This window comes from Arvicola amphibius, chromosome 4 (genome assembly GCF_903992535.2).
Source record: "Arvicola amphibius chromosome 4, mArvAmp1.2, whole genome shotgun sequence".
Classification (NCBI taxonomy): domain Eukaryota; kingdom Metazoa; phylum Chordata; class Mammalia; order Rodentia; family Cricetidae; genus Arvicola; species Arvicola amphibius.
Genome location: NC_052050.1, coordinates 87,123,772 through 87,150,184, shown reverse-complemented (window position 1 = coordinate 87,150,184; position 26,413 = coordinate 87,123,772). Strand labels below are relative to the sequence as shown.

The window sequence follows — 26,413 nt, the reverse complement described above, 5'->3', positions numbered from 1 at the left end:
TTGTTGATTTCTGCCCTCAGTTTGATTATTTCCAGTCTTCTACTTCTCCTAGGTGAGTCTGCTTCTTTTTTTTCCAGAGCTTTCAGGTGTGCTGTTAAGTCACCAATGAGTGCTTTCTCCGTTTTCTTTAAGTGGGCACTTAGTGCTATGAACTTTCCTCTTAGCACTGCTTTCATTGTGTCCCATAGGTTTGAGTATGTTGTGTCTTTGTTTTCATTAAATTCAAGAAAGACTTTAATTTCTTTCTTTATTTCTTCCTTGACCCAGGTGTGGGTCAGTAGTTGACTGTTCAGTTTCCATGAGTTTGTGGGCCTTCTGGAGGTAGCATTGTTGTTGAATTCTAATTTTAATCCATGGTGATCCGATAAGACACAGGTGGTTACTAATATTTTTTTGTAACTGTGGAAGTTTGCTTTGTTACCAAGTATATGGTCAATTTTCGAAAAGGTTCCATGAGCCGCAGAGAAGAAGGTATATTCTTTCCTATTTGGGTGGAATGTTCTATAGATGTCTGTTAAGTCCATTTGGTTCATTACCTCCATTAAGTCTTTCAATTCTCTGTTAGGTTTCTGTCTGATTGACCTGTCCATTGGTGAGAGAGGAGTGTTGAAGTCTCCAACTATTAGTGTGTGTGGTTTGATGGCTGCCTTGAGTTCTAGAAGTGTTTCTTTTACATAAGTGGGAGCTTTTATATTAGGGGCATAGATATTCAGGATTGAGACTTCATTCTGAAGGATTTTTCCTGTTATGAGTATAAAGTGTCCCTTTCCATCTCTTCTGATTGATTTTAGTTTGAAGTCAACTTTGTTGGAAATTAGTATGGCCACACCCGCTTGTTTCTTAGGGCCATTTGCTTGATAAACCTTTTCCCAACCCTTTACTCTGAGTAGGTGCCTGTCTTTGTGGTTGAGGTGTGTTTCTTGTAAACAGCAAAATGTTGGATTCTGTTTTCGTATCCAGTCTCTTAGCCTGTGCCTTTTTATAGGTGAATTGAGTCCATTGATATTAAGTGATATTAATGACCAGTGGTTGTTAACTTCAGTCATTTTTAGTAGTAGAGTTTGTGTGTTTCCCTTCTTCTAGTTGTGCTGGTGAAGGGTCGCTAGATGCCTGAGTTATTGTCGGCGTTGTTGGACTCCTTGGTTTGTGATTTTCCTTCTATTACTTTCTGCAAGGCTGGATTTGTGGCTGCGTATTGTTTAAATCTGTTTTGTCCTGGAATATCTTGTTTTCTCCATCAATGGTGAATGCAAGCTTTGCTGGGTATAATAGTCTAGGCTTGCATCCATGTTCCCTAAGTGTCTGTAGCACATCTATCCAAGCTCTTCTGGCTTTCATGGTTTCCATTGAGAAATCAGGTGTAATTCTGATAGGTTTCCCTTTATATGTTACTTGACCTTTTTCCTTTGCAGCTCTTAATATCTGTTCTTTATTCTGTATGTTTTGTGTTTTGATTATTATATGGCGTGGGGATGCTTTCTTTTGATCCAGTCTATTTGGTGTTCTGTAGGCTTCTTGTACCTTCATAGGAACATCCTTCTTTAGGTTGGGGAAGTTTTCTTCTATAATTTTGTTGAATATGTTTTCTGGGCCTTTGAGTTGTAATTCTTCTCCTTCTTCTACCCCAATTATTCTTAGGTTTGGTCTTTTCATGGTGTCCCAGATTTCCTGAATGTTTTGTGTTAAGAATTTGTTAGATTTGTTTAGTTCTTTAATCTGTGAGTTTATTTCTTCTATAGTATCTTCAGAGTCCGAGATTCTTTCTTCCATCTCTTGTATTCGGTTGGAAATACTTGTCTCTGAAGTTTCTGTTCGTTTACTCAGAGTTTCCATTTCCAGTCGTCCCTCAGATTGTGTTTTCTTCAATACCTCCATTTCATTTATCAGGTCTTGTACTGTTTCCCTTACCTGTTTGATTGCTTTTTCTTGTTTTTCTTGTTTTTCTTGGGTATCTTTGAGAGATTTATTTATTTCGTCTACCTTTTTGTTTGTCATCTCCATTTCTTTATGGCAGTTTTTTACCTCCTGTTTAAGGTCCTCTATTATTTTATAAAGTACTGTTTAATGTCGGTTTCTTCTATATCTTCTGGGGTAGGGTGTTCAATTCTTGTTGTTTCGGGATGTCTGGCTTGTGGTGATGTCATGTTGCCTTTCATGTTGTTGGAGGAGCTCCTGCATTGGCGCCTGCCCATCTCTTCCCCAAAGAATGATGGATCCTTCTGCAGACTGTGAGGTCCCCTTGCAGGCCAAGCAGCTCTCAGACAAAGGCCTACCTTGCTCCGGGTAGTCAAATGAAGGAGGGGACCTCCCACCGGCCTGGGAGCACTCAATTCCAGGTCCCCAGAGCCCAAACAGGCTGAGCTGTGGGATTTTGTGGCCCCAAAGACGGGAGGATGAGGAAGGGGGAGGGGGGGGAGGATTCTGGGTGCAAGCTGGGAAGGGACAGGGAGAGAGAGGCGGTATCCGGGGAGAATAACCCCCCAAAGAACGATGGATCCTCCTGCAGACTTTCAGGTCCCCTTGCAGGCCAAGCAGCTCTCAGACAAAGGCCTACCTTGCTCCGGGCAGTCAAATGAAGGAGGGGACCTCCCACCGGCCTGGGTGCACTCAATTCCAGGTCCCCAGAGCCCAAACAGGCTGAGCTGTGGGATTTTGTGGCCCCAAAGACGGGAGGATGAGGAAGGGGGAGGGGGGGAGGATTCTGGGTGCAAGCTGGGAAGGGACAGGGTGAGAGAGGCGGTATCCGGGGAGAATAACCCCTGCAGGAAGAGCAGGAAGTGTGCTGGTGGCAGGGGGAGTTGTGGAGAGTCGGTGGTCCCTCACCGGGCAGCTGCCGAGGTTCGGGCACTCACTCCTCACTCACCCCAAAGAACGATGGATCCTCCTGCAGACTTTCAGGTCCCCTTGCAGGCCAAGCAGCTCTCGGACAAAGGCCTACCTTGCTCCGGGCAGTCAAATGAAGGAGGGGACCTCCCACCGGCCTGGGTGCACTCAATTCCAGGTCCCCAGAGCCCAAACAGGCTGAGCTGTGGGATTTTGTGGCCCCAAAGACGGGAGGATGAGGAAGGGGGAGGGGGGGGAGGATTCTGGGTGCAAGCTGGGAAGGGACAGGGAGAGAGAGGCAGTATCCGGGGAGAATAACCCCTGCAGGAAGAGCAGGAAGTGTGCTGGTGGCAGGGGGGGTTGTGGAGAGTCGGTGGTCCCTCTCCGGGCAGCTGCCGCGGTTCGGGCACTCACTCCTCACTCACCCCAAAGAACGATGGATCCTCCTGCAGATTTTCAGGTCCCCTTGCAGGCCAAGCAGCTCTCAGACAAAGGCCTACCTTGCTCCGGGCAGTCAAATGAAGGAGGGGACCTCCCACCGGCCTGGGTGCACTCAATTCCAGGTCCCCAGAGCCCAAACAGGCTGAGCTGTGGGATTTTGTGGCCCCAAAGACGGGAGGATGAGGCAGGGGGAGGGGGGGAGGATTCTGGGTGCAAGCTGGGAAGGGACAGGAAGAGAGAGGCAGTATCCGGGGAGAATAACCCCTGCAGGAAGAGCAGGAAGTGTGCTGGTGGCAGGGGGAGTTGTGGAGAGTCGGTGGTCCCTCACCGGGCAGCTGCCGCGGTTCGGGCACTCACTCCTCACTCACCCCAAAGAACGATGGATCCTCCTGCAGATTTTCAGGTCCCCTTGCAGGCCAAGCAGCTCTCGGACAAAGGCCTACCTTGCTCCGGGCAGTCAAATGAAGGAGGGGACCTCCCACCGGCCTGGGTGCACTCAATTCCAGGTCCCCAGAGCCCAAACAGGCTGAGCTGTGGGATTTTGTGGCCCCAAAGACGGGAGGATGAGGAAGGGGGAGGGGGGGAGGATTCTGGGTGCAAGCTGGGAAGGGACAGGGAGAGAGAGGCGGTATCCGGGGAGAATAACCCCTGCAGGAAGAGCAGGAAGTGTGCTGGTGGCAGGGGGGGTTGTGGAGAGTCGGTGGTCCCTCTCCGGGCAGCTGCCGCGGTTCGGGCACTCACTCCTCACTCACCCCAAAGAACGATGGATCCTCCTGCAGATTTTCAGGTCCCCTTGCAGGCCAAGCAGCTCTCGGACAAAGGCCTACCTTGCTCCGGGCAGTCAAATGAAGGAGGGGACCCGCATAATAAATATTTAAGGAAAAAAAAAAAGAAACAGCTGTCCCGGTGATGGAGTCAAAATTAGCTGTGTTGGAATAATTGAGATGCTCTGTTGATCTCCAGTGCAGCACTTCCTTCAGGGAGTTAATTTTGAGTTTCCCTGTGTAGTTCATTCAGGCCTCAAATTCACCATCTCTTAGGGGGTTTCAAAAGAGATTTATTTTTCTATTTTATGTGTATAGGTGTTTTGCCTGTATGTTTGTATACTGCATGTGTGCAGTGCCCATGGAGGACAGAAGAGTTAGAGATGGTTATGAGCTGTCACGTGGGTTCTGGGAACTGAACATGGGTCCTTTGTAAGAATAGCAAGTGTTCCTAACTGCTTAGCTGTTTCTTCATGCCCTCTTTGAGGGATTTTTAACTCAATTCTTTTTAATTACTTGTTATTTCTGTCTTAATTACTTAAGACTGATGGAGATGGCCATTAGTACTTGACACATTTTAAATAAAGTAAATTATATGTATGCATGGTACAACCCTTAAAGTACATAGTGCAAAAGAAAATGCAAGGCTCTTGTTCTACATTGATGCATTATCTTTCTTTCTATACTCATATATAATTTTTGATATTACTAATGTTTTTATTATTATTGTTAGTTTGTGATGAGGATCTCAGTGTTGAGTTCTGTTTGGCTTGGAATTTGCTATGTAGATCAGCCTGGCCTTACACACTCAGAGATGTGCCCGCCTCTGCCTCCTGAGTGCCGGGATTAAAAACCTATTCTATCATGCATAGCCTGAACCTTTTTTTAAAAAAAAAATTTAATACTATTTTATCTTATGTGTATTTTTGTTTGTTTGTTTGGTGTTTTGTCTGCGTGCATGTCTGTGTACTACACGTGTGCCTGGTAACTGAGGAAGCCAGAAAAGGACTTTGGATCTCATTGAACTGTAGTTATAGACAATTGTGAGCTGCTATGGGGTTCTGGGAATTAAATCCAGGTCTCTGTGTTCTTAACTGCAGAACCATCTGTCTAGTCCCTGACTCTTAACCTATTTTAATGTAAAATATGGTGTGGCCATCTTGTATATCAATTCCCAAAGGGCTCTCAATTTTTTGAGGGGCTACTTTTTAAAAATGCAAGCTGATTTATTGTATAAATAGGCTGTAATTTGTGTAACTAGTCTGGAATGATGGGTGGTATGTGGATCATTTCCAGTGTTTTGCTATAACATATAATGCTACAGAAATAATTTGTGCATATTTCACATATAAGTAGTGTATCTTTAGGGCAGCTTCTGAGGAGGAGGTGGACTAGGTAGGCACTTTGAAAGATCTGGCCCTTGGGTGAGGGTTAAGCTCAGTGACTTGCTCAGTGTGTGCAAAGGCTTGAATGATCTTCAGTATTGCACCTCAAGCTGGCTTTGCCTTGGGCTGCATTTATCTCCTGAGTCTTTAATGGTGGTAAGTGGCCTTTAAAGTAGAAGGTTTAAAAATTGTCCTTCCTGTCCAGACCACAAACCTAGGACTTTCTGCTTGCTCAGTAGTTGTTTCTCACTGAGGTAAGCGACTTTGCATGAGAAATGGCATATGCATATAGAGTTGGGAGTCAAAGCATTCTTTTCACCTGGGCTCGCTCAGCAATCATCTTGGGTCACTTTGGCATCTTCTCTGTGTTACTTTCTCTCCCTTCTTACTTTCCTCCCCAACCTACTTTCTTATCCAGGTGTAAATCTTTCCTGTATTGCAAAAGAAAAAAAAATTGAAAGTAGGTTGTAAGCATTGTGGTATTGTTGCCCCTAAATTTGTACTTAGTTGTCTCTTTACTGTCTTAATTTAGGATGGGCTATTTATTTTTCCTTCTTTTCCCCCACTGACTTCTCAGAAGAGCCCAGCTGAGTTAGTTGTCTTATACTTGTGCAGCGATGTGCAGTATTCTGCATTCATTGAAGTGTTTTCTCATGGTGTCATCTAACTTGCTCCTTTAGCTTCTATGCTTCCTGTAAACTGGAGCTTGGGTGAGCTGCATCCAAGCTAAGCTTTTGGTAGGAGAAATGTATGTCACATCAAATCACATCATGAGGCATTAGGACCTATGCTACATTGCCCCTTGGTTAAGGTGGCAGCAGCTAGATCTCTGCAATAATTTCAGTTTTCTCCTCTGTTCTTGCTGAGTTTGTCTGCAGGGAGCTGTTTGACACCTCATAACAGTTTTGCTCCTCACCTAAAGACTGCAGTGTCCTAACCAAGACGTCTCTCCAGTGATTGTAGAATTGTGGTCGAGTTGTCATTCTTTTTCTGTTTACAAGCTAGTGTTCACAGAACTAGCCTGATTCTCCAGCTCTTTATCTGTGCTACCGTACTCTCGTGGGCTTTTGTTTATTTGGTGTGTTAACAGTCAATTACCATCTTTACTGATTCTCAGTGTCCCAGATTTGGCTAATGAGAGCCCCTTCTAGGTAGCTCCCACTTTCTTTTGATGCCCTCCCCCCTCCAGTCTTTGTGTATTTCCTGGCTTTTTTGGATTAGATGGTCCCAGGTCTATGTTGTATGACACTGGTTTTTTGGGGTGTGTTTCTAGAAACTTTTTGTTGTCCCTGTTTGTAGACCCTTGTGGTAGACAGGGCTAAGAAATATGTGTAAAAGGTGCCATGAATCCACGTTATTTCTCATCCAAGTTTAATACTACAGCTTCTTCCCTCTTACCTTGGTAGTCTGGATACTGAAAACCTTAAGGGATCTTATTAACATAGTGACCATCAAATTGAGGTGCATATTGTTACATAAGTAGGTAAGTAGCTTCATTCCTTCATTATTGAGCATGCTGTCTTTGGTAATACTGGAGATACAGAGTAGAATCAGGTATGTATATGTATATTGCTTCCGGTATTTTGCCGTCTTCTATGCAGAAATGAGTTTAGTTGGTGCTGTGGGAGTTACAAGATAGTTTTACAGGGGATATTTTAGTTGCTTATTTTGTATGCATGTGTTGTTTATATGTGTGGTGTATGTATACATATGTATGTCTGCTCTGGAGGCCTGAGGACAGTGTTGGGTATTTTCCTTTTCACTCTGAGGCCTTGCTCTTTAAGTCAGGGTCTCTCTTAAGAGCCTGGAGCTTGTGCCTTTTGGGCTAGGTTATGCTGTGGTTAAAAGCACATGCAGGACACATCCAAATTTTACATGGCTGCTGGAATCTTAACTCCTAACCTTATGCTTATACAACAAGACTGAGCATCTCTCCAGTTACATAAGGAACATTATAAAAGCTACTTTTTGAGACTTGGCAGAAATTAGACATGGGCATAGATGTACTGGGACAGGGGCTGTCATGGCAAAGGTAACCAGGGGACTGTGACTAGAAGGCTGTCTGTCTTGTTTTTTTTTAATATATTAATTTTAATTTTTTAGATTTTATATGTTTTATTTTATGGGTATGAGTGTTTTGTCTGCATGTACCACATATGTGCCTGGTGCCCATGAAGATCAGGAAAGGGCTTCAAATTCCCTGGAGCTGGAGTTACAGAAAATTGTTAACCACTATGTGGGTCCTGAGAACTGAACCCTGCTCCTCTGCAGACACAAGTGCTCTTAACCGCTGAGTTGTTTCTCCACCCCGCTTCTTTAGTTTTTAATTATGTGCTTGTGAGTGCAGGTGCCTGTTGGCCCTCATGTTTCTTATGAGACAGGGTATAGCTATGTAGCTTGTGCTGGCCTTGAACTTATGAAACAGTCTTTGCCTTGACCTCTCAAGGGTTAGGGTTACGGGTATGTGCCACCCATGCCTGGCAAGGGTGTGTGATTTCTATGAGGAAGGATGAGTAAGTAGTCCCAGGGCTTGCTTTGTGCAGCTTGAGTGAAGGGACTGAGGTAGATGATGCGATACCGTGCAAAGGCAGAGCATAACTAAATTGTGGGCTTCTTTTAGGTCACAAGTTACAGACTAGTCTCCATATAGGCAGGATTCCACGGACAATCTTAATCTGATTTGCACAGATTTTAGGGTTGGGACTTTGCATGTCAAGACATTTCTGGTTTTGTATGAAAACTGGAGCTTAGTAGTTATTGGCCTTTTGGATCATAACTTACACTTTCCTGTCCACTGTTGCCCGTCAGGCTCTCTTCATGTTATCTGCTGATGCACTTGAGCTTGTGAATTCTACATGGACCAGAAGATAGGTGCAGTTGGTGTGGATTATGGAAGTTTGACACTGCAGCATCTGTGCTTTACAGGATTGTTCTCGCAGTCTGTTCAGAGGCTGCATTGAAACAAGAAAAGTTGGAGCAGCTAATAGACTGTTGCATTATTCCAGGGGAGAAACGACAAGCTAGTAACAGATGGTGGAAGAGGAGGCAATGAGTCATTTTAGATACAGACTGGATAGAGTGTACGGATAGATATGAGCATGATTTGCCTATGGGTTGACAAAAGAATGTAATTCTTACGTTAAAAAAAAAGACGTACTGTTTGTATGCAAGAATGTGGAGATGGCCCCAGTGTGCTTGGAGGTCAGAACAACTTCTGGAGATTGGTTCCCTCCTTCTAGTGTATTGAGGTTGATTCTCCTGCCTCTGTCTCCCATCTCACCATAGGAGTGATGTAATCACCATTGTAGTTCAGTCACCACAGCCAGCTCTTTACAGGAGTTCAAGGACTGGACTTAGGTCCTGAGGGTCACACGGCAAGTACAGTGTTTTTTACCCACTGAACCATTTTGCCAGACCTGTGAGTTCTTCCTTTCTTTCTTCTTAATAATTTATTTAACTTTATTTTATGTGCATGAAGGTATCAGATCCCCTGGAACTGGAGTTATAGACAGCTATGAGTTGCTATATTGGTGCTGGGAATTGAACTTGTGTCCTCTGAAAGAACAGCCAGTGCTGTTCAGCCATCTCTCCAGCACCCCCCACCCCCTAGACCTGTGAGTTCTTAAAACTCTTTAAAATACAAAGTCCTGGGATTGAAGATTTATATCAGTAGTAGTGTCAGCTCTTGCCTAAATGGGCAAGGCTCTGAGCTCAGTTCTCAGCACTGCAAACAAAACAAAAACAGCTTTAAAATGCTTTTTTACAGCTAAGATACTTATGTTCACTGATCACATGCTTGAAATTGGCCATTTGCTTTTTATAATCTGTATGTTGTTGTCACTGTGTAAAGTTAATTCTGTTAATAGGTGGTAAAATATGTAGCCTCATCAAGACGGAGGCCTGTAACTAAGTGGTGGATCTCTTGCCTAGTGTGTCCACTGCCCTGCGTCTGAGTCCCAACACTGCCTAGAAAAATGTAATTTCTTTATGGGTTGTACTTTGGAAAGCTGTGCATAGATATTTATCTTGTTATTCTTTATGTAACATTTTTTAACTGTGTTAAAAAGTTTAGATTCTAGTAGTTTTTAAAATAACCTATCTAAGTTTCCTACAACCTCTCTTAGATATATCAAAAAAATACCATCTCAAGACCATTTGTATTGTTACTGCTAGTCAGAAGTCCTCCCTGTCTGGTTGGTGTCAGACTTGAGCAGTTCCATTGGCATCTTAGACACTCTGAGGGACACTCATGGGAAACAAAGTTGTAGGAAGTGAACAGTGATAGATTAAAAATGTGTGTGCATGTGTGTGACTAATACTGATTGTATGTAGCTTATACACAATTAAACTATACAGCTCAGTGAATTTCCACCTAAGTATATAACACATACAATGACTGCTACTCAGGATATGGTAAAAATCATTTCCAAAGCCCTTGAAGTTACTGTTGCCAGCCAGCTCCCCCAAAGGTATAGACTAGCTGTGCCTCTTTTTCAATCTTACGTTCATGTTCTCTGCCCATCATTATGTCTGTGAAATTCTCCTGGTTTGTGCATCTGTAATTTGTCCCTCATGCATTTCCCATTTCTCGTTCATTGCTCTTTTTACTAGGTGCCTGAATTAGCTGGTTTCTGAGTACTTGGCTGTTGATAAATAGGAGTTGCTTCCAATGTGTGGCTGTCGCTGTGGATAACACGATTTTGTTGTTGTTGTTTTGTTTGTTTGTTTTTTGTTTTGTTTTGTTTTTTTGAGACAAGGTTTCTCTGCGTAGTCCTAGTAATCCTGGAACTTTCTCTGTAGACTAGGCTGGCATCTAACTCAGAGATCCGATTGCCTCTGCCTTCTGAGTACTGGGATTAAAGGCATGTGCCACCACTGCCCGATTGATAACACTTCTAACTAGATAGAATACCATGTTTCTTTTGGGTATACTAGGGAACTTAGGTAAGACAGTAGAGATAGAAGAATTGGATTGTGAGTAAGCATATGTGGGCTGAGGTGATTCGGTTTAAGCTTTCATCCCTATGATAGAGTTCCATTATCCTCTGCCACTTGATGGTTTGCCAGTCCTTGTCAGTCAGCCTAATGGTTGTGTGCTGGTACTGTTATTGTAGCGTTTATTTGCTTTTATTTAATTAACTTATTAGAATTAGTGTTTCAGTTAAATATATTAATTTAGGTGTAGTGTTTGAGTTTGCAGAACTAAAAATGCTCATGTAACAACCACCATAATCAAATATTGTCGTTCCCCCCCCCCCCAGTGTCCTGTTTTCTCTAACTGTTTTCTCTAACTGTTGGTTAATTCAATCTGTTCTGGAATTTCACATGGATAGAGTCATATAACATTGTATCCCACTGTGTACTCCCTTTATGTTTGCTTTGTTTAGTTCAGCATGACTTTGTGTGTGTGTGTGTGTGTTGTTTTGTGTGAATGGATACATAAGGGCATATACATGTGCAGGTGTGTACCTGGAGGCCAGAAGAGGAAGTTGATCTTCTTGGCGTTGAAGTTACAGGCATTTGTGGGATGCCTAGCTTATTTTGTGGGTGCTGGAATCGGAACTGTGGCCCTCTTGATTATGCAGCAAGGGTTTTTTTTCCCCCTGCTGAGAGCTATCTCTCCAGCTCCAAGAATTGTTCTTGTTCTAGAAGGTTTGTGTTGCTTGATTTTGGGAATAAGTGAATGAACATTTATTTAGACTTCTTTTGAGGGTGTTTGTTTTCAGGTGGAGATGTACTTATGGGTGGAATTGTTGGCACAGTGTGAATTCAATGACAGAAAAAATGAAACACAAAACCTTTTATTCTACTCTCTCTCTCTCTCTCTCCCTCCCTCCCTCCCTCCCTCCCTCCCTCCCTCTCTCCGTCTCTCCCTCTTTCCCTCTCTCTCTCTCAATTCTGAGACACAGTCTATGCATAGCCCCAGCTGTCCTGGAACTAACTCTGTAGACCAGGCTGGCTGCTGCTAGTCTTTAACTCAGAGGTGCCTCTGCCTCTGGGATCAAAGGTATGGTGGCCAATCTCTACACTCTTGTCACACTGAGTGGAGAGATGGCTGCTCTTTCAGAGGACCTGGGTTCATTTCCCATCACCCACATGGCAGCTCATAACTGTCTGTAACTCCAGTTCCAGGGGACCTGACACCCTCACTCCAATGCACATAAAATAAAGTTAAATAAATTAAAAAAGGAGTTGTGATACCGATTATTTGGGCTTCTTACTTCAGCCATTCTCCAGTTCTTTGCATATTTCTACTGGGCATCCTGCCATTCAGTTCAGCACAGAAGATCCCAGATTACCTCTACTTTGGACAACAGTACCAGCCGTGGGTTGTGACCTCCTTATACTTTGGGAGTTTCCATGACCTCTTCCTCATGTTCCTTATGTTCAGTAATGTACTACATTACTGAACAATCAATGTACATTGTACAGTGTACAATGGCTCAGGGAATTCAGGAATTCAGGGTTACTGGTTTATAAGATTTGGTTATTTTTATTTTGCAAGTATCGAGTATGTGTAGTACCTGAGATGGCCAGAGAGGTCGGCAGAGCCTATGGAGCTAGAGTTATAGACAGTATTGAGCTGCTGTATGGCCCACAGTGTGTGTGTGTGTGTGTGTGTGTGTGAGAGAGAGAGAGAGAGAGAGAGAGAGACGAGAGGAGAGAGAGAGAGAGGAGAGAGGAGAGGAGAGAGGAGAGAGAGAGAGAGAGAAAGAATTGAACCCAGGTCCTCTGGAAGAACAGCTAGGGCTCCTAGTCTCTGAGCCATAGCTTTAGTCCATGAAAGGATTTCATAAAGGATACAAATGAAATGATCCCATCAGGAGGCGCCAGAGGTGGTTGTTCTGGCAACTCCCCTACTCTCTACTGAGAGTTACCTTACTCACATAAGCTCAGGTCTGGCTGAAAGGGCTGATCATTTTCTGTCCATCCTTTGCACTCAGGGAATTGCAAGTTTTAGAAGCCATTGTTTCTGGAAGGGAGCAGAGGACATAGCAGAGAATCAGGGATGAAACATATTTTTTATACCACAAAGTACATATGTAGTTAGAATGTAGAAAAATAACCTTAGGTTTTCCCCAGAGCAGGAGGATATGCTTTTACTTCTCTGGCAACATATGAACATGTCATTGACTTTACGTTCTTGTGAGCATTTGCTGTTGTCCTCTTTAATTCTGCTAACCTTGTGGTCTGACCTACAGCGACCAGTGATGTCAGTCAGCTGTTGTGCTCACTGACTGCTTACAGCGTGTGTAAGAGTTGTGCCAGTTCACACTTTTAATCTCAGTGCTTGGGAGGCAGAGGCAGAGGCAGAGGCAGAGGCAGAGGTAGGTGGATCTCTGGGTTTGGCAAGGCCAGCCTGGTCTACAAAGCGAGTTCTAAGACAGCCAGGGGTACACAGAGAAACAACAAAACAAAACAAGAAATTGAGCTTGTGAAAGGACAAAATCCCACCTAATTAACTCTAAAGTCTTGATTGGTTTTTGTGTTTCTAGGATCAGGCTACACTTCACTGTCTACATTTGGGTAGTATTTAGTGAAGTGAGTGGGGGAGGGAGGCTGTTTTATGGTGAGAAGGCTGAAGCAGTTGGTCATATCAGAGTTGTTTCCTGTGTGCAGGGAAGTGAACAATAGGAAAAACAGCTGGGTGTTAATACCAGGTCACTTCAGGCTATGTTAGGGAGAGAGGATTAAAGATTAGAGCTGACATGGCACCTTTGTCATGCCAGTTGACCTCTTTGCCTCTTGTCCTCACCTCCCAACTGTGGGTAGCTGCTCCTTTTTGTACAGACTCCATGTGCCTGTGTATAGAGGTCGGAAGTCAGTCCTGGTCGTCTTTTCTCAGATGTTGTCCACGTAGGTTTTTGAGACAGTATCTCTCATGGCCTGGAACTTGATTAGGCTAGGCAGACTGGTCAGGGAGCCCCAAGAACTAGCCTATCTCTGCCTCCTCAGCTTTGGGGTTACAGTTGCACACTATCGTCCATAACTCCTCCCTTCAAATATGGATCAAACTCAAGTCCCTGTGCTCGAAATCAAGCAGTATTGACTAAACTAATTCCCCAGCTCCCTTCTAGCACCCTTTATAAAAGTTAGCATATGTGTGGTTGTGTGTGCATGTGTGAGCATGTGTGAGTCAGGGACAGAGGACAATCAATCTTGGGTACCATCCTCAGGAAGCTTGTCTGTCATTCTCGAGACAGGATCTCTTACTGGCTTGGGGCTCACCAAGTAGACTAGACTGGCTGGCTGACAAGCCTAAGTGTCCTTTAGTCTCTGTCTCTCCAGCACTGAGGTTACAAGCTGTGTCACCATGCCTGGCATTTTTACTTTGGTTTTCAGGATTGAATTCAGGTCCTTCTGCCTGTAAAGCAAGCATATCACTGACTGAGCCATGCCCCAGCCGTCTTCCAACAGATTCCTAATTCACTACTTAAATGTTGTGTGGCTTATAAGTTGTTCTGCATGGCACAGGCTGAGCTAGAACTTGCAGTCCTCCTGCTCCTGCGTCCTGGTTGCTGGGGTTACAGGTGCACCATCACACCTTTTTATTCAGAATTCATTATGTTGGTGGCATCTGTGTTACTGGTTTGTGGTATTTTAATTATTTGCTTATAGCTAAGTCAGTCACAGAATTATTGTAGCAGTGGTGCTAAGAGGGTTTTCAGCAAGTTGCTTGGCATCTGGTATCTCTGAAATTTATACAAGGCCTTTCCATGGCTTTTCGGCTTCCTCTGTGGGAGAGCAATGTTGCAGTGCATCCACACCTGCAATTCACTTCTTAGGCTTTAGGCTGATTTTGTTGTCGTCTGCTGTGAGGTCGTGTGCTTTGGATGGCTACATACTAACAGCCTAAGGCTGGAAATGTAGAGGCACTTGGCTGGAAAAGCAGTGTAAGGATGTGAACACAATGGTTATAAAGAGCCTTTTAGCTTAGGCATTCAGTGAAATCCCTGACTTCAAGTCCTGAGCAGTCTCCTTTACCTGGTAGGTTACCTGCAGGAAACAGACAGGAGAGGACTCACAACTAACCCGGGAATGTCTTACTGAGGCCAGACTGAAAGATGAGCTTAGTTGTCTGGATGCACTCATTGGTTGTAAAGCACACGGCTTTTTCTTCTTATATTTGAGGCTGTGGTGGGACAGTAGGCTATATGGGGATATAATAACCGATGCCCTCTCAACCAATAAAAAAGTTGGAATAAGTTGTTATCAAGTGTGAAGTCAACTGTAGCATGGACCAGTGAGATGGTTCAGGGAGCCAATGTGGAGTTCTGAGAATCAAGTTTCATCCTGAGACCCATGGGTTGGAAAGAGGGAGCCCACTCCCTTAAGTTATTTTCTGACTTCCACACAGTTGTCATGTGCACAAAATAAATCAATACAAATAATATTTTTTTAAAATTAAGGGCTAATAAAGCATGCTCCATGGTAGCCAAGCTTATATTTCCTCACTTCTGAGTTCTTGAAGAAGCAGGATTTTGATCAGCACTGCTGTTCTGTTGTCTGAAAATGTGAACATTGAGGCCCTATCATTGGAGTGTGTTTATTTTGGGGAAAGGGAGACTGCTTAACTCCTGAAAGTTATTAATGTTTAGAGATAGCAGACACATTTTTAGATGGTGTTAAGGTTTAATTCCAAGGTTGCTAGCAGAATCTAAAGTTTAGTTTCATTTGGATTTTTATTGTTCTTGTGTGTGTGTGTGTGTGCACAATCTCCCTTTCACCTAGGCTGTCTGGGAACTAACTGTGTTGTAGCTCAGAAAGCACAGCCATCCTGCCTTTGGGAGCGGGGTTACAGGCATGAGCCCCATGCCCAGCTCACTTTACATTTTAAGCACTGGTTCATAACTGCATGGGCAGGAATCCCGTTAGACAGTGAAAGCTTGGGACAGTTTTGCAGTTAGTCTACAAAAGAGTTTTCAGCTACCAACTAATTTTAGCGCTAAGGCAGTGAGATGGGGCTTGTTTACAGCATTTTGTCCTGTCAGAAATTAGCCACATTTCTCCCTTTAATAAACTGAAACATAATAGTTTTATTTGCATAAGTAGTTTTTAATACCAGAATATTTGGTTTATGGTTTCTTAAAATGTTTGCTGAAACATTTAGTATACTGACCTGTACAACAAATATTTTTAAGTATATAAGCAGCTTAAAGTGTAAAAGTTAATTGTCTTCAAACTTTTTCCTGAAATAGTCCTAGAGAATCCGAGAGTATCACATGGGGGAAAGGTTTCTGACTTCCCATATGTTCTGTTGTTCTATATAAAACATGATACATTTTACACTCTCTTACATGAAAACTTGGTGTGCTAGAAGGCAGTTAGAATCTTATGTAGACATTTCCAAAGACTCTTGAAGTTTTTGGTTTGTGGGATAGAAGGACCTGGGATGGACGAAGCTTGCATCTGTACCTGGGGTGGGATAGGAGTCCATTTTCTGTTGTGGTGATTGTAGTACTAAAGCTGGGTGCTTACAAGAAGACCGGAGGCTGTGTAGGTAACAGTTTTGGAGGCTGAAAGGTCCGGAGCTGCTGCTCTGGACTGGTTGGTTTCTAGTGAGGATCCTGTACAGAGGTGTTTAGAATGGCAGCAGAGTTCATTCAGAAGAAGTGATCACTAACCAGGAGTGGGTTTGCTCGTTCTTTAACAGCATCCTCTCTTGGGAATCAACTGAGAGCCCATGTGATCAGGCCTCCCTGTGACCTAACCACCTACTACATCCAACCCCTCATAGTGCTGTGAGAACTGGCTAGCAAGGCTTCGGCACAGGAACCCCTGAAGGCACAACCCACCAAGCCATATCCAGTGGGAAGAAAGGAAGTTAGCTGATGATGGCTTTTCTCGGTTTTCTAGGTCAAACCATGACAAACAAGACACTGCTTCAGTTTTGTTCCTCTTAGATGGAGACCGGCTTTGTGACTGAAACTCAGTTATCTGGTAGTCATAGGTGGAAGCTACAGTAATGTCTTTGCCAACTAAGAGTGTAGCCAGACTCTGACAGCTGTTTATTCCCATATGCTTGTCATCTTCATTGAATGTTAGTGACCTACAGTCAAGGGACAGGTTGCTGTGGTTAGATCCCCAAGTGAGGATGGAAAGGCCAGTGTTGTATGTATGTGACTGATTGAAAGAATCAAATAAAAATAATTGCATCATATTCTGAATATTTTATATGTATTAAAATGGAACCAACACTGTAAGTCCTGAGTTTTTGCCTTTATTCACATAAAGATTTTTGAATTGAAAGAATCAAATAAAAATAATTGCATCATATTCTGAGTATTTTATGTGTATTCAAATGGAACCATAACTGTAAGTCCTGAGTTTTGCCTTTATTCACATAAAGATTTTCGAATTACTTGTATTGGAATTTTTTTATGAATGCCTGAATAGGCTTCAGCTGGTTGGTCCTATGTTTCAGAAATCAGAATCCGCAGCTTATTGATTGGTCCTTGTTGCTGGAGTTTTCTTTGCTATTATGAATAATGATTTGATCTGACGGACATCTTTGTGTTCCTAGATGTCTGTTTTTTCTCCTTAATACAGTATCCTCCTTGTAGGTTGATGAGTCAGTGATCCACATGCTCTGCAGACTCTGACTCCACATTGTGCAGTCGCTCCTCAGAGGTTATATCAGTTACTCAGCTACACCCTATGAGGACTAGAGCTGAGCAGCAGATTGATCACATTTGAATTACCAAGGGGGATGTGCCACTTTGGAAAGTTTATTGGTAGAGAATGATAGGCAGTGTAAATTAGAAAAGGAAGCTCTTGTAGCAACCTTAAACTCTGTGCTACTTAAAGCAAAAAGAAGGGTTGGGGCATAGGTCATTGACAAGTACTTTCCTAGCGTGAGTAAGGCTTGGGTTCATTCCCTATCACTATAAAATGAATAAACAAACAAATAGCTGAGAAAAAGGGGAAGGGGAAATTAGTTATCCTTTATCCCTCCCTCTTCCAGAGATGCCCATGTAGATCATGATGGTTTGTGAGCTTTGGGTTTGAGTGTCTTATCCTGGATCATCATTCAGAACTGAGAGAATAGTGGGTAAGAGTAAGTTGGGCTCTGACTTTGAGCTCTAATTCTATCACTGTTTGGCCTTGTTTGAATCTCTAAAACTCAGCAAGTAGTAAATTTTTATTTATTTTCCTTATTTTACTTTCTTTCTCTTCCCTTCTACCTTTACTCCTTGTCATTTTGTTTCCTTATTGTATATCTCAGTGTGAAAATAATATGGTGTAATGTCAGTGATAAGTAAGCGTGTAATTCTTTTTTTTTTTGGTTTTTCGAGACAGGGTTTCCCTGTAGTTTCTAGAGCCTGTCCTGGAACTAGCTCTTGTAGAACAGGCTGGCCTCGAACTCAGAGATCCGCCTGCCTCTGCCTCCTGAGTGCTGGGATTAAAGGCGTGCACCACCACCGCCCGGCTAAGCGTGTAATTCTAAAGTACACTTGCTAAGAATTAAATATGAACTGTTGTGGTCACATGACACGTTATTGTCTACTTTTCTTTTAACAAAATGTCATTAAATTTGAAAGATTGTTTTTACACATGAAGATATGGGTCAATATCCTATTTTTTTAAAGTGTGGAAAATCCAATTAAATTGTGAATTAATAATATTATTACTATTTGTGTGCATGAGTGTATGTGCACATGCGCACATGTATATCTGTGCGTGTGAGTGGTACGTGATGTAACTGGTAGTCAGAGGACAACTCTGGGGAGTGGGTTCTCTACTTCCATTGTGCAACCTGAAGGCTGAACTCAGGTTACCAGGCTTTATTTTTAAAATAATAGTTATTTTGTTGAATTTTGATGTATCTATTGTTTTGTTTCTTTTTGTTTTGGGGACAGGGTTTCTCTGTGTGGCCCTGGCTGTCTTGGAACTCATTCTGCAGACCTCACAGAGATTCACCTGCCTCTGTCTCCTGAGTACTGTGATTAGGAGTGCGCCCCACTGTCCATCTGTTTGCTGTGACTTACAGGAGAGAGCCTAGCACATGTCTCTCTTACTTCCTTTAGTAAACTTTCTGCTTTTGAAAAATGCCAAAAAAGCTATTATTCCTGTCTTTTATCATCTTTTCATGAAGTGTTTACCAGCTGATGATGAATGTGACAGAATCAATAAGCACCGTTGGCTTACTTGGCCAATCTTAATTATTTGAGTTTAGAGTTGGAAAATGTATTCCTTCTAATCGTTTATTTGCCCATAATACCAGAACTTATTATGAATAATTACATCTTTTTATGAATAGGAATAATCATAAATTAGAATCCTGGACATTATAAGTTGCTAAATATGAAATTGTAATAAATGTATATTGGAGATTTGTGGCCCTCAGGATGGTCATTGTGAAAGTCTCTGGAGATTGATGCTAAGGTCACAAGAAGAAAGAAAGGCTTTCTTGGTATTGGTGGTTTAGTGACTAGACATATTTGTTAAGTTGGTAAATATGCCATTTGGGGAAAATTCCTTAGACCTATTATGACAGTAGATAAAGATATTTTACTGTTACCTTAAAAATATACAAGAAGGGAGGGAATAGTTATACTGTGAACATAACTGGTGAGAAGATATTTTTCTCTATTTAAGAATAATAACAATATGAGTTTCCAACCAAGTCCTAAAATTTAAATTAGAAATGCCATGAATCAATTACTGTTAAAATCCTAGTTGCATTTTATTTGATATTCTTAGGTTAGTGAGTATAAAATTTCTGGTTTTGCCCATTTTCAAGTTGGACCTGGTACTTAGGGCAGCATGTGTGTGTGGACTTCATTATTACAGGTGCATGGGTTTCCTGCAGTGGCCTTTTCTGTTGGGTAAAGACTGTTGCCAGCAGTGTGTTTGGTCGGCTATCTCCAGGATAATTGGGTGTGGGGATAGAGCACTTCTAATGCCTTTTAAGTACTGCTGTTTTAGCTCTCTCATCTTGACCTGGAAGATGGCAGGCCCTGGGTGAGCTAAGAGTGAGATTTCTGACTGATAGGTTTTGGCACTTGCTTTACAGCCCCAGGTGGGCGGTGCCTGGGAGCCTGCTGTCTCTGCAGCTCCTGTTCTCCAGCAGATCTGTCAGCTGGGAGCTCGTGTTCTAATTTAGGATTACTAGGATCATTCCAGCTCAGACCTAGCACTGTGTGGTTTTAGACAAGAAAACTGCATCTCTTTAAACCCATTTTCCTGTTCTGAATATTGGGGAAAGTTCTGTGTGTAAGGATTGAAGTAGTGCTGAGTTGTGTTCAGCACAGTGAGGCACGGTCACCTCTCAGGGCACACTCCCACCATTCCTCTGTCTGCTGTGTCTACTGTGGATGGTAGGAAGATACACTCCTGAAATAAATAATCAGCAAGGTCTTTAAAGGGTTTTCCTTTTTTTCCTGAATAGAGGTGGATGAGCTGGCACACAACCTATAGTTCTAGCACTGGGGAAGCTCAGGTTGAAGGATCATGGGGTTGAGGCCAACCTAGGCTGCATAGTGAGATTCTGTCTCAATGAAATAAAAATGGAGCAAATAAGATGATTTAGTAGGCAAAGGTTTTTGCTACTAGGCCTGATGACCTGAATTCTATCCTGGGAACCCTTTCAACCACATGGAGGGTAAAAGGAAAGACTCAGCTATTCTGAGCTGTCCTCTGACTTCTACACCTGTGTCATGGCATGTGAGCGTCCCCCTCCCACTCGATTAAAAATTACAATAAAAGAAGCCAAAGTAAGCAAACAAAAGTCTTCTCTGGAATACTTTTAAAAAGTTGTAAAGCAGGTTTGGGGGTATAGTTCAGTGGGAGAATGCTTTCCTGGAATATGAGAATTGATTACAAGCGAGCTTTGTTATTTTGGTGCTAGAGAATGCTGATCTGATCTTTACTTTGTTGCCTCAGATCTGTGTGATTCTGTGATTCAGCAAACTAAACACTCCAGAAAGAAACTTATATTTGTGTCTAGGTATTCTGCTCAATTGAAGAACACTTGCCTAGCATGTTCAAAGGTCTTGGGTTCAATCCCCAGGACTGCCAGCAAGGAAAAAACAACAACAAAAATTCCAAGAGAATCCTAAATTAAACTATTGAGGTCATTGGAAGTTTATTTAACTTAAATAATCCATGTAATGAACATGTGATGTGGGTCTTTTCTCTGAGCATACACGGTGGCACAGTCTGATAGAACTAGTGTGTATAAGAGTTTCTTTGAGTAGAGAACTTGCTGCCGTAGAACCAGCCCACTTTCTTGAGAACCTTAGACAAGAAGGTGTTTTAACAGATCTTACTGTAGAGATAGTATCTGCCCTTCAGGAGTGACCTGGGAGTTACTGTGACAGTTGTAATAGGAACAGGTCAGAGGAGCTCAATAAATGGCAGCTACTTTCATTGTGTTTTATAAAATGTGCTCAGGTCTTTCTGTGGTTTCTTCTCTGTGTTGTGAAACTGTTGAGCAACAAGTTCTGTTCTGGAGCAGCAGACACTTCACCACTGTATTGGCCATGCTCAGCCTTTAATAAACATGCAGGTTGGAAATGGGTGGTGTTTTCATTGCTTAAGAGGGTTGCACCGTTTCTTACACCATTTGCTTTCTTTGATTTTGTGTCCTGGATTCACATGCCTTTTCTAAATAACCCCAGTATTCTCTACCTAATGAGTGAGCTGTGTGCTGTAACTAGTAAACAGGAAATGCTGGGTCCCAGGTCTATCTGATTTCAAGCAAAGCTCTTTTTGTTTATAATACACTTGTACTAATTGTAGAGCTTTTCCCAGTGTAAAACAAGGAGCCAGGAGGGAGGAACAAACACATGGCTTGTGTATAAGATTTGTGGAGTGTTTCAGTAGAACTCAAGCATCCACCTTCAGCGTTTGTTTAATTTGTTTGTATGTGATTATTGTTTTTGCCACTAAATGAATTGATCTTAAATTAGAATATTTATTAGTGCTGGGTGGTGGTGGCACATGCCTTTAATCCTAGCACTCGGGAGGCAGAGACAGATCATTGAGTTTGATGCTAGTCTGGTCTACAGAGTGAGTTCCAGGACAGCCAGGGCTACACAGGGGGGAAATATATATAGTCTGATAGTTACTATATTAGCTATCATATATGCTCATTTTCTCATTGCATTTTCTAAGTTCCTTTGAAAGCAACAAGTTTTTTTTTGTTTTAAGGGTGGAATGGAGTCAGTGAGTTAAGCTTTTAATTTTTAGTTGCCATGTTTGTAAAGTCCAGAATGAAAAGTTAAAGGTCACAGAACTCTCAAGTTTTTTCTCTGAGCATGCAGAGTTGTTGATGATGTTAAAAAACTTGTGTTTCAAGCAGTTTTAATTGCCGTGTATTCACTTCCCTTTCTTGTTTCTTTGCCTCATTCTCTTAAGTCTCCTGCTATTTTACTTCATAGAAGTGTAAACTGAATTCATATCACATGAATGTTATAGTCACCAAAGGTTTTCAGTAGAGGCATCCTGGTCTTATGAAAAAGAGTGTGCAATTTGGTAGCCACAACTGAACTTAAAATTCCTGGCTCTTCCCTCCTATGCTATGTGTTATTGTGCGAATTATTCAACAAGGGAGTCTTCAGTTTTTTTTATATTGTGGTGTTGGGATAGGGCTGCATTCAGAAGGCTTGCTATCGTAGTTTCTTAAGCAATTGAGACTGTATGAGATAGACCAGAATTACTTACTCTTACGGATTGTCACAACTCTGAGTGGTCATGCTCTACACTCAAGCTCATAGTTCCCTCTAGTGGTTTTCATTTAAGCATTCTGTCCCTCTTGATTCTGTTTACTGTATCCTGTGAAACGAGTGGTTTTGGCAGCACAAAGTCCCTGTCCGGAAGACAGAAAAGGGGCCCTGCTCCCCAGCGTTAGGAAATTTAGGACTCTCCCCTGCCCTCTAAATTGCATGGGTGCTCCCCTGCCCCGACTAACCCTCAAGCTGCCCGTGTGAAGGAGTGACTTGTTATGGGCCTCTAACTGCTTCTTCTCTTCCTTCCTTTTTGTCATCCTGCAGTGTTTCTGTGCCAAGTCTTGTGGCTAGGCTGCGCCAACCTGGTAGAAGAGCATGTGCGCACTGAGTTGCCTGCAGAGCATGCCCAGTGTCAGATGTCTCCAGGTGCCTCTCTTCTTTCTTGTTGTAAATGTGTTTTTACGTATGCCATGAACATTTGTTGAAACTTGCAGTAGTGTGTTTAATCCAATGTTAAGTCTGCTAAATGTTCTGTGTAACCCTCTGCTCTCCTCCAGCCTGGACCCCATGAGGAGTACTAAGAGGGCCCTTCCGAGCAAACACATCTCGAAGGGCCCTTTCTTGCTCCCCTCTTCTGCTCCTGCCTTTAATTCCTCCCCCTTGAAAGTTGTGATTCTCATGTTTAAATAGTTAAACCTTTGAAACCACACAACAGAATACTCTGATATCTCCCAATTTGGCACCTTTAACAGTTTTGAGTGGGAGGTGGTATAATTAAAATGATGATTTTTCTATTTTGAAACACTTTTGGCTTGCCTTTTCTCCTCCATTCCAAAAAGGGCCGGGGGGAATAATCACTAGTTAACACTATGCTTTAAAACCCCAAATTGAGGTTTATAAAGACCACAGCTTTATTCTGGCTGGGAACCATCAGTCTGAGCCAATATCAAAAATATGGCCAGCTCTGATACCTGTCCTCAGGGTCCACCCAGTTTTCCAGGCCAGGCCGGCAGAGAATTCCACAGATAAGAGTAATATTGGGTGGGGCTGTTGGAGGGGTGGGAGTGGGGGGTTTGGCTCAGGATAACACTGTTAGCAGGAGTGTGTAGTTTGGTGACCTCTCCTGATGACTTTGGATAAAACCAAGGCCAAACCATCATGGCTTTAACCTGGGAAGCTCTATTTAGAGAGAGTGTTTTAATTAAATGTGTCAGTAGCAGTATCAGCTTTTATTACTGCATAGTTCCTACAGTTTGGTTATAGCTTTCTTTTAAGCAGCATTAAATTCCTGGTGTCCTGCTGATGCTGCCCAGTTTTTAGGAAACGAGTTATTGGGATATTGATGTCATGGATGATTTCACTGTTCTTTCTCAAGGCTTTCAGTTCCTGGGTTCAGTCTTTAAATGGTGCTGAGGGTTTTGGAAGGCAGAAAGTTTCTTTTATATTGATGTTGGGCTCTTATTTGCTTATCACCAGCCTCTGAGTAGCACTGGTGTGGTAATTGATTGAAATTGCTATCTTTAGAAAATTGTGCTGGCCCTTCATTAACTGCTAGCTGGGGTTTAGATTTGGCATATGTAGTTGTGTTAGGTTCTATGGAAGAAGATAGGTCCCCAGTCTAGGATACAGAATCCAGTGTTTCACTCAGGCTCGTTGCCTTGAAAGGACAGACAGTATTGCAGTGCTCTCTCTCCTTAGTACCGTGGAATGGGCATTTGCATTATAAAAAGTCTGTCTCTTCAATGGGGTCCTTGAGAGTTGCCCTTGGTTTGTAGTAGGCTGACCCAGTTTTAGCCAGAGCTGGCAGTACAAGTAGGGAAAGAATTGTACTTATGAAGTCTAAGTTATTAACCGGAGGTTTTCTTTGCTGTGTCAGTTAAAGTAACTACGCGGCATAAGGCACCAGTTAGTGTGTCGGTACTGGTGCTTTGAGTTCTCTGAGGTGCTAGGGAGGAAGTACGGGTCCTGAAAATGGGGACATACCTTCACAGTTCTTTAGAAATATCTTACTCTGAGGAAAAAAATGAAATGTTGCCTTCATAGGACTTTGTTTCAGTGCTTGGAAGCAATATTGCTGTTAGATGCTCATAGGGATTGATTATTAAGCTTTTACTTTGACTAGCCTGTAATTGAGGTCATGCTGCTTAGTGAGATGAACCAAGGGCCTCGCCGATTGGAGTTAGCAAATTATTATTTTGTTCCGTGTGAAAATGAACCTGGAAGATTTCCTTCCTTTTCACGTATTGTTTTATATATTATTATTGGTTACCATTTTATTTATTTATTTTCTAAATATTACCGAAATGCAAACCAGGATTTTTTTTTAGATTTATTTCTCAGAAGATTTATTTATTTATTTACTTATGTATACAGTGTTCGGCCTCTAGGGATGCCTGCAAGCCAGAAGAGGGCCCCAGATCTCACTACAGATGGCTGTGAGCCACCATGTGGGTGCTGGGAATTGAATTTAGGACCTCTGGAAAAGCAGTCAGTGCTCTTAACCTCTGAGCCATCTCTCCAGCTCTGGTTACTATTTTAAACAACAACAAAAATATGTCTGTAGAGTTTTAACTTTTGCTTTAATTATTATTTTAAATTTTGGTGGTGGAGATTGAACCCAGAGCCTTGTGTATACTGAGTAAGTTCTGTGTTGCTGAGCTGTACTTGGTCCTTGGTTCTGGGTTTGCTCTCTGTATTGGAGCGGTGCTTTGCTGCGGTCTCTTGGCCGAAGCACCTGTTGATGTGCTCTGGGTTTGTTCTGTTGTGAAGATGGCTCTCCTTGGTGCTGGATGCCTCAACAGTCACTTAAAAGGCTCTAGGAGAAGATAGAGTCTTGGTTGACTTTGCTTGGGCACTGTAGAGGTCTGAAGTTGGCACACTGGACCCAGCTTTCAGCCCATTGTCCTGTGTAGCTGTCTGTACTTTCTGATAAAGTGGGGTGAACATATTCATTGTGTTTAGGCTTAGTTTAGCTAGTACAGATTTTGCCAGTGGAGAAGAGGGTTAGCAGAATCTTTTACCAACGATATATGTCACATCTATCTATTAGGTTTATGACAGCCTTGTGAGGTGCAGGAGTTACTGTCCCTTTTCCTCATGTGACAGTTGAGGCAGATGATGCAGCCAGCAGACTGAAATGGGCACTGACTGCCTTTCTAAGGTCTATAAGGCTGTGAAGTGCTGGAGCAGGAGTTTGAGATCCAGTCTGCCTCCTTTCCGTCTTTACTTTTTTTTAAAATTTTCTCTCTCTGGTTTTTTAGCATAGCTTCATTTGTGAAAATTGTAGTACTATATAATGTATGGTTTGTTTAGTCATTATTTATTTTAACATAAAAGAAAGAAGCCTGCTAAATTCAGACATTCCCTTTGCCAAAATGAATGAATCCTTCTGAATCTCTAGGAAGCCTGAGTGGGTTTCTGAGAGTTTACTGCCCCGAGTGTGTTCCTAGCATGCAATGTAGAGATGAGAGGCACAGATTTGTTTCCTGCTGTCAAGGAACTTACTGCAGTAAGCAGACCCACAAATAAAAATCCAGACTGAAGTACAAATGAAGAGAGAAGGGAAGGGGAGTGTTGGTGCAATAAAGCTCTGCAGTTAGCTAAACCTGTAAATGCTCTTAGGATTGGGTAACCAGTTTAAACTTGATCCCCTCTTGCCAGTTTAGAATAGTTGGATTGGAATGCCTGAGTGTCTCGGAATCTAGCTGGGCTGAGTTAGTGTCCCAGCTTTGTCCAGTTGGTTCTTAGATCAGGTAATCCAAGAACACCGATTTGCCGAATCTCTGCCATAATTAACACCGATGGTCTTACCTTTTATTTTCACCTTCTTTTATGTGTTGTGACTTAGGATTCTTGTTTGATTTATGGTGTTGGATTGAACCCCAAGCCTTCCATGTGGACTAGGCAGGCATTCTCCCACTGAGTCATACCCTTTCCCTTCATTGGATTCTCTGTGGAGAAGTGATTGGGCTGCTGCTTTGTGTATGAAGTTAAAGAATTGGATTGATTTGCCTGAGGTTATATATTTATCTAACAGATCTGGGTTATGAACCTAGATTTGCATGGCTGCCCCAGACTACAGTGACAACTGCCTTCTTTAACTTGGCAACAGTCGTTTTAGAATTGAGACAAATTTCCCTTATTTTTAGTGTCAAAACTGAAAAGCTAAAAGTGGAATGCAGAGGCTCAGTGCAGTAGACTGATAATTTCCCTTCGGGTAGGAATGCTTGTTGGAAACAGCGAGCATCCAGGAGTCAGCTGTCAGTGCCTCCTTCCTAGCTGCCTCTGTGTTGGAACTCAGCGGGGAGCCCGAGAGCTGGGAATGTAC

The 26,413-nt window shown here is 42.6% G+C and overlaps 1 protein-coding gene across 6 annotated transcripts in view; it reads left to right on the top strand.

Moving 5' to 3' along the window:
* Fbxw11 (F-box and WD repeat domain containing 11) overlaps positions 1 to 26,413 on the top strand; it is a 106,871-nt gene that overhangs the window by 20,521 nt on the left and 59,937 nt on the right. Inside the window, exon 1 of one of the 6 annotated variants that reach the window (XM_038326143.1) lies at positions 22,433 to 22,512. The exons of 4 other annotated variants lie outside the window; for them this stretch is intronic. In XM_038326143.1, coding sequence (XP_038182071.1) covers positions 22,462 to 22,512 — 51 coding nt within the window. In that variant the 5' untranslated portion in view covers positions 22,433 to 22,461. Of the gene's footprint in view, positions 1 to 22,432; positions 22,513 to 26,413 lie in introns of those variants that run through there. One more of the 6 variants, XM_038326145.1, reaches the window with a different exon arrangement.